We start from the raw sequence: 13,403 nt of genomic DNA on the forward strand, positions 1-13,403 counted from the left end.
TAAATTTAGTTTAGGAGTAAGATATTAACTGTCATGGATATGTGTGCCCACTGTTTGTGATGACCCCTGGGAAAATATTTATATACCTGTGTATATTTGCTAAAGGTGTACAATCTGGCAACATGGTCGAGACCTGCTGAACAATCTTGAGCAAATGTTTCTTCATCCTAGTTCACACACGTAAGCACTGTGCATTATATAATTCAGAATTGTGCATATGGTACTTTTTAATTACTTCCTGTTTGGGGCTATAATAGAGACTTTGTGGGTTCCCATCTGTATGGAGTCATCCTAGAAAAGCCCCGCCTCCTGGCCCCGCCCCCCTCACATTCCCTCCCGCCTCCCCGCCTCTCTGCCGCTTTCATTGTGAGAAATGAAATCTAGTTGATTTTTTTTCTCTCCAGAAAATCTGAATAATAAGCTGAAGTAACCTCTTTATGTTTTCAAAAGCATCCTAAATCTGATCACTGTCTTTTTAAGTGTAAAACTAATAGATTACTCTTGCCTTTCTCTCTGTCTCTATTGTTAAACACTTAATCCTGTTACACGTGCTGTGATACTCTTCAGTGTGATGTCTGGAGATTCCCTCTGCTGCAGAGCTTGTTAGCCCGTTGGCTCGTTAGCTCTTTTTGGGTGAAGTATTTCTCTTGATTCGGACTGTGGGACGGGAGCCAGGTCTCCGGGACGTGACTGCTACGTGCCGCTTCACAGCTCCGTCTACCGAGGGGAGCCAGACGGCTGCCTGGTTTCGTAGCACGTAGTGTGCACTGGGCGTGGTCTTCATGCATGGGGGGGGGGGGGGCATGGTGAAGGAGGCGGGGCAGAGGGATAGGCGGTATGGCGGGGATGATGTGTCATAAATAACCATGTTCCTGTAGGCCAGAAGGGAGGAGTAAGAGACAAAGAAAAAGGGAGAGAGAGAGAGAGAGAGAGAGAGAGAGAGGGATAGAAGAATCTGGAAACTGGGCGGTGAATTTTGGATTCTGCTAGCAGCAGGCCATCAGCACTAGTCAAATGCCACAGAGCTCTTGATATGGAGATGGGAAATCTCTGGTCCATTTGAATGGGACTGATTCATTCCACCTTTTTATGCTACTGTGACAGGACGTTTCCAGCTCCAGCTGCTCTGATTGGACACTTATATTTGTCCCAGAACCCAACAGCCCATGATCCAATTCTCAGACCTAGGTCAAATTCAGTAGAAAGAAGAAAAAAAACACACTGCAGAAAACTGCAGACAGAAATAGTGCAGAGTGGGTGGTATTTCATACACTGCACTCTTAGATGAATAAAACTATACACCCTAGCTCTGTCTGAATAGGAAAACATTGCTGACTATGGCTTGAACCACTAATTCAGAAGCAGGATTTGTTTGTGAATTTAGGCAAGGTTGTTTTGAGCCACGCTAACAGTGTGACTGGGGCACACAAAGACAGATACACACGCCACCCACCGTCAAACTGCGGGGGGGACGGCCCTGTAAAAGGAAAAGAATTCAGCAATTAGCTGCAATCGATAACACGCAGAGAGTTAAATAAGGTTACAGTCAGAGGCAGCACAGACCTGGAGCCCACTCAGGCGCTAGGCCCACGGCCAATCCGCTTGTGCCGTTGCCCAGTTGCCAGGCAGAGGCACTCAATGATCAGCCAATCACAGGGGGAGGGGCGGTGCTCCAGGCACTGGAGGGGAATAGAACTGAGAGAGAGAGTGAGGAACATGGGAGTGGTGGTAAAAAACAACAAAAAAAAACACCATTGTGGACAAAAATAGTGGTTACTTTTCTAATGGTGATTTGAGATAAGTGGTCCTGTCCAGCTTGTAGTGTCAAAGGGAACAGAGGAGTTGAGAGGGTGTGGTGTGTGAGAGGTTATAGCAGGGGGCCAGGGTCATCAACCACATCTTGTGTAAAAGCTTTTGTTTGTTCCCAGGTGCGGCCTGGTGGCTCACAACACACTGTCTTCACACACACGTATGCGCTAAGGCAAAGAAAGCACAAACACACACACACACGCACACACACACACACACACACACACACACACACACACACACACACAGAGATGCCCCCCTATATGTGTTCAGTATTCATGGCGAGTGTACAACAAGACAGCATGGGACTGGTATGAACGCAGAGGTGTGAACACAGGGGGGTTTGGGGCGGGGTAGGAAGTGAGGGAAAGAGGGGCAGAGAGAAGGCAAAAGAATGAGTGAGAGAGAGAGAGAGAGGGAGAGACTTAGAGGACGCCAGTCCAAGTGTCATATATATTATTATATTTATATTATAATATATATTTATATATTATGTTTTTTAAATTTTACCACATATCACGCTTAGTCTCCTAGACTTAGTCTGGACCTGAGAGGAATACAGACAAGAGATATGAGGTTTCCTTTCTCTCTCTCTCTCTCTCTCTCTCTCTCTCTCTCTCTCTCTCTCTCATCTCTCTCTCTCTCTCTCTCTCTCTCTCTCCTCTCTCCTCCCCCCCCACCCCAGGTTCATATGCCATAAGGACCTTCTATAATGAGATATATACTTAGCTAATGTAATTTACGTCCTAACCACTTTGTCTCAGCGCTGAAGTCCAGCCTTTGAATGGAGGTCTTCACATAGGAAAATGCAATATGGCAGTGGGGAAGATGTGTGAGGCGCAGAGTACAATAGTGGGATGGGAGACAGGGAGACACAAACCAGACTCGATCCAACGATTACGGAGTGTTACTGCTGTTCCTCCTGCGAAGGCACTGTGTGGCATGATTTTACTGCAGATGAAATTTGGGATATAGGTGCATAATTTGATCAAATTTTCTCTCACCCTCTCTCCGTCTCTCCCAGGGCCGCTGCTCCAGAGAGAACTGTAAGTACCTGCACCCGCCACCACACCTGAAGACCCAGCTGGAGATTAACGGGCGGAACAACCTGATCCAGCAGAAGAACATGGCGATGCTGGCCCAGCAGATGCAGCTGGCCAACGCCATGATGCCTGGCACACAGCTGCAGCCCGTGGTGAGAATCACACGCACACGCACACACACATGCGCACACACAGGGAGCGTATCATGCGTGCACACACACACCAAGGGCTGTAATTCAATCCAACTGACCCACAAGCATTATCTGGAATCATCATCCTGCATCATAAACGTCACAGCGAAATGAGATTACGGGATTAATCCGATGCCACATATGTGCAATGCCGCGTGGCACATACATTTGATAATTCCCTATAGGAAACATACGACCTCCGACCTCCACAGGGAGCTCACGACCGTCCTGTTTCCTCTCGTTATTTGGCAAGGAGCGACCTTTGCCCCTTTAATATTCTCCAGGCTGTGGTAGCAGTAGTGATGGTGTCACGAATGCCAATCCTAGCGTGGGGGGGGGGGGGGGGGTGGCACGCGAATCCTGCAGGAATCCGTCGACGCACGCAGAGCCTGATAGGACCTCTGAGAGTCTGCCATCACAGGGGGTGTGTGGAAATGTCAGCGTGGTGAGATCTGAGGCGGACCGCGCCGGTCGTCTTCCCTCGGCCAGTGGGAAGGTGCCCAAGAACCAGACAGGGCCACAGCTGTGAAGGAGAAGACGACAGAAAGCCAAAGTGGATTTAGAAACTCCTGGCTCGGCGAGCCGGTTTATCCACAGCGGGTTGCAACAAGGCAACGGCTGCGTCGAGTCAAAGCTTAGCAGTGGTGAAAGGCGTCCTGAGAAGCTGGGAATCAGGTTGGACTCCCAGCCGTGTCATGCGCTTCTGTGGGCTGACCCTCGCCCTCTCATGTTAGTGTTATGTGATTCACTGCTCCCCAATACTGGGGATGACCTTACTTGGGAGCACACACACACACACACACTTACTCACACGTGTACTTTTCTTCTCCAGACTTTCAGTGATGTTGCCCAGGTTGCATGAGCACAAACAGTTCCCGCCCCTTGGAGCTCAGCCCGTGCCGTGGCTCGGCTGGGACGAGCAGGTCCAACATAGAGCTCATGGGCCGCCCCACATGCCGCCCGCTATCATGCCCGGCTAGTGAAAGAGACCTTTCTCAGGAACAGAGATCTTTAGACAGTTTGCAGCAAGAGCTGTCATCACTCCCCCCACTACAGGACCAAAGCAGGGAGACCATTCTCACACATTCTGACATTTCCGAAATCGTGGGGGTGAGCGCAGAGACCAGCGGGTGGGCGACATGCTTCTTCCGTATCCAGAAGACAAGATGGACTTAAGTCCGCGGGCCTCCGGCGAGCGGCTCAGGACCTTGACCAGTGACGTCCCTTTAAACTAGAAATGGACCGTGAGTCACAACCGTCTGGGATGGAGCTACCAAACCTTACACAGTTTTAATAGTCGTGTTTTCACACATTTGGGTTAAGATACGTAATCCCATATAATAATTCCAAATACTAAAATAGCAATTGAAAATGTACATGTTTTAGGTACTTCTGCGCTATAAAAACATGACAGGACCTCAAAGAGCAGGTGCCTTCAGGTGCCTTCATTCAAGCAAAGCACGAGCTCACGCACAGTTCCTCATTAGCAGGCAAACCACCCTGTGGAACCCTGTGGTAGCTACGAGCCACTACCGGGACTCGCTGCGATTCACAGGCTCAACAGTAGGGGGCAGAGGTTGTGATTCAGTCACACCAGTCGTGAGATCCTGGACCAGCAGCTTTGCTCCTCCATTTTGCGTGTGTTTCTTTTTAGAACAGATAAAGGGCCCCAGATGCTCCAGTAGATGGACCAAAAATATACGGTGAGAACGTTATTGCATATTTGGCCCCGTTTGACTGAAACACACCCAGTGCCCCTCTGGGCCTCTCAGGGTCACTCTGCAGGTAAATTAAAAGCACAACCCTGTGCCATATTTCTCTCTCTCTCTCTCTCTCTCTCTCTCTCTCTCTCTCTCCAAGGCTTAAAGCCTTCACATAGAGAAGTTTCAGTATATCGTGATTATGTAAGGAGAGCGTTTATTTTCATTAGTATTATATAAAGACTTCTGTGTGTGTGTGTGTGTGTGTGTGTGTGTGTGTGTGTGTGTGCACATGAAGGTTAAACTTCAGAGTGTGGGCAGCTCTAATGTTGCTGTTATTCAACACATTAGTAGTGCAAAAATCAGAATAGGAGAACTGACTCATATATGAATGAGTACAGATAAGACCGGGTTAACTACATACGTTACTACCACGGGCATCTTCTGACCGTGTTTACAAACTGGGCCTGGAAATGCAACGTTTATCCAGTTATCTGAGTACAGTCACTGTTAGTGCTTCCAGAACCACAGCAGAAGCGTGCAATACCGATGAGGTGGAAGGGGGAGTGAATGGGAAAGAACCCATCACCCGAAACCGAATCGGGTCCAGGGATGAGGTTTGATGTGTGGGCGTATGTTTTTGCGTGTGCATGCTTTATAAGACCACGCTTTGTTATATGCAGAGTGGTCTATCTCTTCAAACGCACCAAACGACAAATAATGCTGGAAACAGCAATATAGCCGTCCACAACAACAAAGGCGATGACAGTAAAACATTAGTAAAAGACCAACTGAACCAAGGCCAGTTGCAATAACAAATCAAACGTGACCAAGAGCGCCATCTATCCCCCTGTCGTGAGTACTGCAAAGCTTTTGACCCACAAAGCTTTTGCACACTGAGATGTAAGGAGCAGTAAGTTCTGTACTGTAGTGAGGGGTCCAGGAAGAGAACCTCAAGAGGACACACATCAGCACTGACGCTCCAGACAGCTGAGAAGAGGTGATGAAAATAGAGATATGCACACGCACACACACACACACACACACACACACACACACACACACACACACACACACACACACACACACACACACACACACACACACACAGACTGAAGAGAAAGTGGATGAGGAGACACAAGCAAGCAATTCTCCTTCCTCCCATTTTGTCCCATCTCTCTTTTCCTCCCCTTTCCCCTCCTCCACTCGCCTCTCCTCCCCTCTCATCGACGGAGGGTGACTCTGTAAGGCCCCGCTAATATCGCGTCTCGCTGACAGCCTCACACTCGCAGTGCACTTCTCACGCCCCGCCCGGCCCTTCTGAAGAGACACAGCGGGTCCAGACGACGCAGTCACCTGGAAATGAAGGCTGACGTTAGCGTCACATCAGCTAATGAGAACGCAGGACGCACGCATAGCCCGCGACAGACGGCGAGTAAACAGTGCTCGGCCGTGTCCCGGTGTCATGAAGGAGGTAAACACCGAGATTACACGAGCGCTGCTGCAGTCCGAACAGCCACGCCGGCACATTTCCAGAGGTGAAATGTCAGAGGAGTAATTTGCGATGGACTCGATCCAACTGCAAATCACCAAACCGCCATGACTGTAGTTTGTTACCACAGTGCTTCAGTCTGTGAAATACCCCCCACCGTCAGTACAAAGTGACACTGTTGTTTCATAACATCCTCGTTACCTATTCCCTGACCTCTGTGATGATTATTTGCGACATTATTGACTTGCTCATCTTTGTTTATTAGATCATTTGTTTGAAAGTGGGTAATTATGACATCAGCACCATTGTTACATCACTTAACTTTTCTCTTTACTACAAAATGGAGGTTGGTCGATTTCATGTAAAAATCAAATTGAATGTATTACGTATATACTTTACTAAAGCACATCTACTTAGGTTGTTATAGACCAGACATGCCAAATTATATTCATTGGCCGGAGGTAGCACTCCTCAATAAGTCGTCCATATCACTCAGTTCTTATATTTGAATCTCTGAAACTGGAGTTTCAGTTCCTACCTCCTGAGGTCAAAGTGCAAACGTTCTCACCCTGCCTGCAGCTATGTGAGATCAGCCATCGGCCTGCGCACCCGCACACTGCCTTCACCGAGTCCAAACGCACGCAGACTAGATATAATCCCACGCACCAGGCTGCAAGTCCAATTGTGCATGACCTCTGACCTCTTTTGTGTCTGTTTTGCAGCCCATGTTCTCGGTGACACCCAGCTTGGCCAGCAATGCCACGGCAGCCGCTGCGTTTAACCCGTACCTGGGCCCCGTGTCTCCGGGCCTGGTGCCCACCGAGATCCTCCCCAGCGCTCCCGTGCTGGTAACCAGCAGCCCTAACGTTCCAGTACCTGCAGCCGCAGCCGCAGCAGCCCAGAAGCTGATGAGAACGGACAGGCTGGAGGTGAGTCGGGACCTTCCTGCTCCCTACAGGGGGCGCTACAGTTTATGACGTTCATGACAAAAAAATATGCAGCAAAGATGTTTGCCTTTAAAATGTAAATGTCAGTACAGTATAATTGAAAATGAAGTTGGTAGTGATAAGGCAGCAGCATAACTCATCTTCACAGCAAATTCATGCAAAGCCGTAATCAAGCAGTTGATGTAAGTGGTGTTTTCAAAATATCAATTAAAACTGCAGCGTTCGTTGGCGTGGGACTGTAGCCCACGAGGACGTAAGGCCGATAATACCCGTGACTCATAGTTCTGTGACTCGTCTGTTTATTAAAATCTGTGTGAGATATGTAATTTTTCGCGTCACGCCCGCTGTTCCGGCACTGCCCATTGGCTGTCTGAGACATTCTACTGACTGCGTCACACCTGCTTCTCACGCATATCTCCTCCCCCCTCTACGCCAGCGTACCCCAGTGCTACTGAGGCTAAATCATCGGCCTCCTGCCTACTGTTCAAACACTTCCTGTTTGTTCACTTTAATTATGTAACACGTACACATCCATTAGTTACGGCGGACGTACCCCATTAATATAAATTCTTCATTAAACTACAAAGAGGAAGAGTGCAGCTTGTGATGCTATACTGGATTGCAATGCTGTAACTACATCACTGCCTTGGTTATGAAATATGACAAAAACAACTCATTATTCTTTGAATGAATTTTTTTTTCTCTCTACGACAATCACCGTGCAGATGAATCTGAAATGCTCTGCTAATTCCGCCTCTTCTCTGTTTGCCGATAATTATTAATTGGATAGCTCGTCAAACTCCTGCTCTAATGCACAACAGAGTAGCTGTCGCCAATGAACTTTCAAGATATGTTGCTACAGGCAGGTCTATTGGCTTCGAAAGTTACTCAGTTACATCGTGATGTCATTGTTTGATGATGTCATTAATCATGTTCTAAAACTCTGTGGCCATTTCAGCTAAAAAATGTGACCTCAGCAGTTTTGTTATTTGTTATCGGAATTTTTTCTTATTAATTATCTAATTCAACTACACATTCTGTGTAGTTTTAAGCAGTGCATTGCTAGTTAATGGACATGCTACATAAGCAATTATGTAACAAGGTACCTATTGCATGCCTCTTATATATCTTATTAAACAGTAGCAGCTAGCAACGTAACTCAGCTGGTCTTTCCAGCTCTGTTCAGGGAGCTGTACATCTTGGCTGCAGATTGGTTCATTGGTTTCACCCTGATATTTGGAACTGTTCTTAAATCAGACTGCAATGCACACTGCCTCCCCCAGCTGTGGAAAGTTCACTCCTTGCATACGTAAATACGATGAATCGTCACTGTCCAGCTGCAGTGTCACTGACCTGGGACCAGCAGGATGGTGTGTAGCCAGACGGTTTCGAGCTATACTGCACCAGGAGTATAGAGTTGAGAGTGTGTGTATACTGCGTGTATACTTCATGCTATACTAGGATGACTATACGTCCGTATTTCCCAGGACATATCCATATTTCACGTCTTGTCCCAGGTTTTTTTTAAGTGAGGAAATGTCCTGGTTTTTAAATTACCTAAATTGTCTTATGTTACTCAAATGAAAATATGGTCACCATATATAAAAATATACTGCACCAGGAGTATAGAGTTGAGTGTGCAGTGACTTGACCACACGTTTTGCCTCTGCCGCCTTTGAGCGTAGCGAGGAGAGTGTGCACATTGGCATACTTCTTCAAAAAGACGCAATACGATTGTTCACTTGAGGTCCCACCTGAACAGATGGATGTTCCTCAAACAGTTGTGTCAGTTGTTTGGAGCTGGTACCGTAGTCTGGTTCTGGTGCTTTAGCACTTCCTGAACAAGGTGATGTTGCACAAGGCATCTATGCTGTCTGGAAGCCTTGCCTACAGCTCCCAGACCGCCACAATGCACTTGATGCATGACCTCTGGTCTCTGAATGACCTTTGCCTTCTCTGGCTCAAGATTGAGTTGGGACAGAGTGCTCTAAAAAAGGACCCAAAATATGGTGATGGTTTGAGATGTCCATCAGTGAGAGGCTTCAGGACATCAGTATTTGTGATGTCTATCAGTGGGATCCTTCAGGACATCAGTATTTGAGATGTCTATCAGTGGGATCCTTCAGCACATCAGTATTTGAGATGTTCATCAATTGGCTGACTGCTCTGCTGCAGACTGATGTTAGGAGGTGTACCAGATTATCCAAACGTCTGAGAGGATCTATGCTCTCCCTCAAATGATCTCACAGCAACTTGTAGATCAGATAGAACTGAGTTTGAGAACATCAGGTAGACATTGTTGGTGTTGTCCACATGGCGCGGAGAACATCCACCATGTTTCAGGTCTTAATGGCCTTGGTCAACTCAAAGTGGACTTTTGGTGCTTCCGGCTCGGTGTTCGAGTTTCCACACACCAGCCGTTAGCAAAAACAGGAAGTACACTTTAGTGACCAGCATGGATTGCTGGCAACAGTTAATTGTAACAAACACGACTTTCTATTCCTCATCCCATTTTGGCCATTTTTGAAACCAGTAGATAAAATACTCAACACTCCCGGGGTGGTATTATGAATTCTGGACAGCCAGTTATAGAGAACATGGTGTACAAAAATGGAAAATTTACATTCTTCCTTTAATGACGCGATGCACACCCCAGTCATCACAAACACATCATCTGCTCTGATATCCCAAAGATTGTCCTTTTTAAGGTTCCATTTCTCAAGAAACTAAGCTACCGCCTGTCCCATCGATCGAGTGTCACCCCACTCCAGTTCATCTAGCTTGAGAAATGTGGACACAACTGTTCTTTTTTTTAGCATTGAACTACCAAATCATCACGCCCAGATATTTTGAGACGCAGACATCGGTAAACTCGTCCAAAAGACTTCTCATCCCTTACATCTGATGGTGCCCTTTTGAGGGGGAAAGACTATTAGCATTCATCTAGTCATTGGAAGTTTGGTTCTGCTATAGACTCTGAAGAGGCGGCTTTGCAGGGCGTACCTAAATGGTCACATGCTAGCTGTGAACACAAGTCAGCCATGGTTGAGCCATCACTACAGCTCACGTCACCCCACGTGCACTTTAGCTACCATGTAGACAGATCATGTGTTGTGATGGAGTGACTGACTGAGGAAATCACTTTAGGTCATTTAGTGGCAAATGTGTGCATTTTAGCGTTTGAGTCACTTCTCAGGATTTGCCTAAAGTTCTAAATAAATTTTTTAAATGGCTGAATTTGTTGCTAGGTGCTTTTTTAGGAGGGAAGAAAAGTTGCCAGAGTAATCTAAAATGTTGCTACATCTAGCAACAATATTGCTAAGCTGGCGAAATAGTGAAGGAAATTGTTGAGGAGGTTGGCCGAGGAGGGAGAAGCTGAACGCCAATTATCCATGAACACGTGGTCGGGAGAAGGCGGGGCCAGAATGGGGGGTGTGGTCATGACGGACAGGAGATGGTGGGGGGGGGAGCATATTGGAATAGATGATACGGGCCTGATCGATCCACCGTCCAAGGAGAGGACAATGAATACTGCGAACAGAACATGCCAACATTACTGCGGATTGTTTTGTTTTTGTTTTTTTTTTTTTACGATACTTCCTGGCACCAGGTGTAATTGCTGTACATTTTGTTATGAAACCATATTGACAAAAAATCAATGTAGCCTAATTTACGAAGCTATTGGCTTACTAAAAATATCCTGCAGGAAAGGAACACTCCTACTTTAGTTACCAGTGTGTCACTCAAGTCAAGAACACCCCGTGCCATTGAGCGGTTTTTAATTCTCTGCTGTTCCCAGAACAGCAAATCGATATTTCTTGTGCTTTTGTGTTGATGGAGCCTCTCTCACTTTGTCTGAGTAATGTCCCTGTCTCACAGGGCAGACATTCATCTGTCTTTCCCCAGAAAAAACAAAAACAAATCACTGTCATAATTGCTTTATCACTATATCACTGTCATAATTGCAGTTGGGTTTTAGAAGCATCAGTCAAAATTAATATGACTGCACGATTGTGCTAATTAGGACCAATACGGTTCAGATACACTTGGATCCACATTGGAAATACAGCTGATCCGGGTTCAAGAAAACTGTAGTGGACGTTGGACACGGCCTCCCACCAAACAGATAAACCACAGAGACGAGGGCTGTCACACAATACCAGCACTCCAGGGCCATTACAAATCAACATCCAGTTGGCAATTAAAAATGAACCAAACCCAGGACACTTCTAAGGCCTGCCTGTAAGGATAATGTTGTTACACAATATGTCTCAGAAGCCGATAGACTCAGGGAGACGGAGCGAGACTGAGAAAAAGACCGGGCGCTTTCTCCATCCAGCCCGTCAGTCTCCTTGAGTTTCCGTGGCGATGAAAATGCTCGCATGTGTCAGTGGTGCTAAAAGTGAACAGAGCCCGAACGGAGAGGATACTCCATCTGGAATCCCAGCCACGTCGCCATAGAGACAGATGTATTATATCTTCTGCTCGGTTTCGTGTGTTTCTCCGTTGGCCCTTCTCTACCATGTCTGCCCCCCCCCACCCCACCACACACACACACACACACACACACACACACACACACACACACACACACACACACACACACACACACATGCTCAAAAGCCTCCTAACCCTTTGCATTGTTTTTATCTGGCTCTGTTCAATCTCTCTTTCTCTCTCTCTCTCTCTCTTACTCTCTCAACTTGTGTTTCTGTCTCTCTCTTACTCTCTCAACCTGTCTCTCTCTCTCACTCTCTCAACCTCTCTCTCTCTCTCTCTCTCTCAAGCTCCCTCCCTCTCTCTCTCTCTCACGCTCTCAACCTGACTCTCTCTCTCTTTCCCTCTCTCAAGCTCCCTCTCTCTCTCTCTCACTCTCTCAACCTGTCTCTCTCTTTATCTCTTTCTCTCTTTCTGACTCCTAACCTCTTTCTCTCTCTCTCTCTCTCTCTCTCTCCCCTCTCTCTCTCTCTCTCAACCTGTCTCTCTCTCTCGCCATAACACGTTCGCCCCCCCCCATCCCCCTCCATTTCGCAGTGTCTGCCTGACAACAAGGCTGCCTCCGTCTCTTTAAAAAGCAGCCAGACTGAGCGAGGAGGGGAGAACGTCGTGAGTGCCCAGCGGGTTTCATTAGCCCTCCCTCCCCTGCCACTCCCGCACACGGCTAGCGGCCCGCGCGGCTGGCGGATCGCGCGCAAGCGGGCGACACGGGCCCGGCAAGGTCGCTTCCGTACTGGCTAACGGCCCGGGCGAGGGCACCAGCGCGTTCTGAGCCGGTCGACCCACCCGAGGGTCGGCCTTGCACGTCCGCCTCTCCCTCCTACACCCCCAACTGAACGACTCCGTGTCCTGGAGGCTCTTTGCTATTCCAGACCAGGCCGAGCGAGATTGCGGGGTGGGGGGGGAACTCGTGATTTATGGGAACTTTGTTTCCGTGATGTTCCAGGTAAACCCGCTGTTCATAGGAAAGAAGCGTGTGTGTGTGTGTGTGTGTGTGTGTGTGTAAAACTAAACAAGGCTGTACAGGCAATGGCTGCCCCCTACTGGCTGTGAGAGAAAATTACACAACAACCCGTTTGGGCTATAGGCACAGGTGGTGTAGGTCACTGGAGACAACAACAGCGGAGAGAGTTTTCAGATTTAAATTAACCTCATTTTCAAACATTATTGCCTCTTCCCATCTCTCTCTCTCTCTCTCTCTCTCTCTCTCTCTCTCTCTCTCTCTCAGGTGTGTAGGGAGTACCAGCGAGGGAACTGCACGCGAGGCGAGAACGACTGTCGTTTTGCGCACCCCTCCGACAGCACCATGATCGACACCAACGACAACACGGTCACCGTGTGCATGGACTACATCAAGGGTCGCTGCTCCCGTGATAAGTGCAAGTACTTCCACCCTCCGGCCCACCTGCAGGCCAAGATCAAAGCCGCCCAGCACCAGGTCAACCAGGCGGCGGCTGCAGCCGCTATGGTAAGACCCCGCCCCACCCGCCAATCACACACGAAGCCCCGCCCACCTCCCTTCCCGCTCCTTAGCGCACATTTCAGGCTCTGCTCCTCCCCCTTCCTTAGCCCCTCCCCCCTACATGGATACTGTAACCCCAGCAACCCTATCGCACACCAGCTCACGCCAAAGGCAACGCAGACTGTGCTAAGCAGGAGAGCCCAAGTGTCCACAAAAGCAGACCGGTTTGCTTGACCCCTCTCTTATGTAACCTGTTATAACT

At 48.0% G+C, this 13,403-nt stretch overlaps 1 protein-coding gene across 10 annotated transcripts in view; it reads left to right on the forward strand.

The window, feature by feature from the left end:
* LOC143483117 (muscleblind-like protein 1) overlaps nt 1–13,403 on the forward strand; it is a 59,521-nt gene that overhangs the window by 36,604 nt on the left and 9,514 nt on the right. For all 10 annotated transcript variants that reach the window (XM_076981871.1, XM_076981861.1, XM_076981862.1 and 7 more), the window contains exons 2-4: nt 2,834–3,004; nt 6,958–7,164; nt 12,908–13,147. In XM_076981871.1, coding sequence (XP_076837986.1) covers nt 2,936–3,004; nt 6,958–7,164; nt 12,908–13,147 — 516 coding nt within the window. In that variant the 5' untranslated portion in view covers nt 2,834–2,935. The remainder of the gene's footprint in view (nt 1–2,833; nt 3,005–6,957; nt 7,165–12,907; nt 13,148–13,403) is intronic.

Source organism: Brachyhypopomus gauderio, chromosome 19 (genome assembly GCF_052324685.1).
Source record: "Brachyhypopomus gauderio isolate BG-103 chromosome 19, BGAUD_0.2, whole genome shotgun sequence".
In the NCBI taxonomy this organism is placed as follows: Eukaryota; Metazoa; Chordata; class Actinopteri; order Gymnotiformes; family Hypopomidae; genus Brachyhypopomus; species Brachyhypopomus gauderio.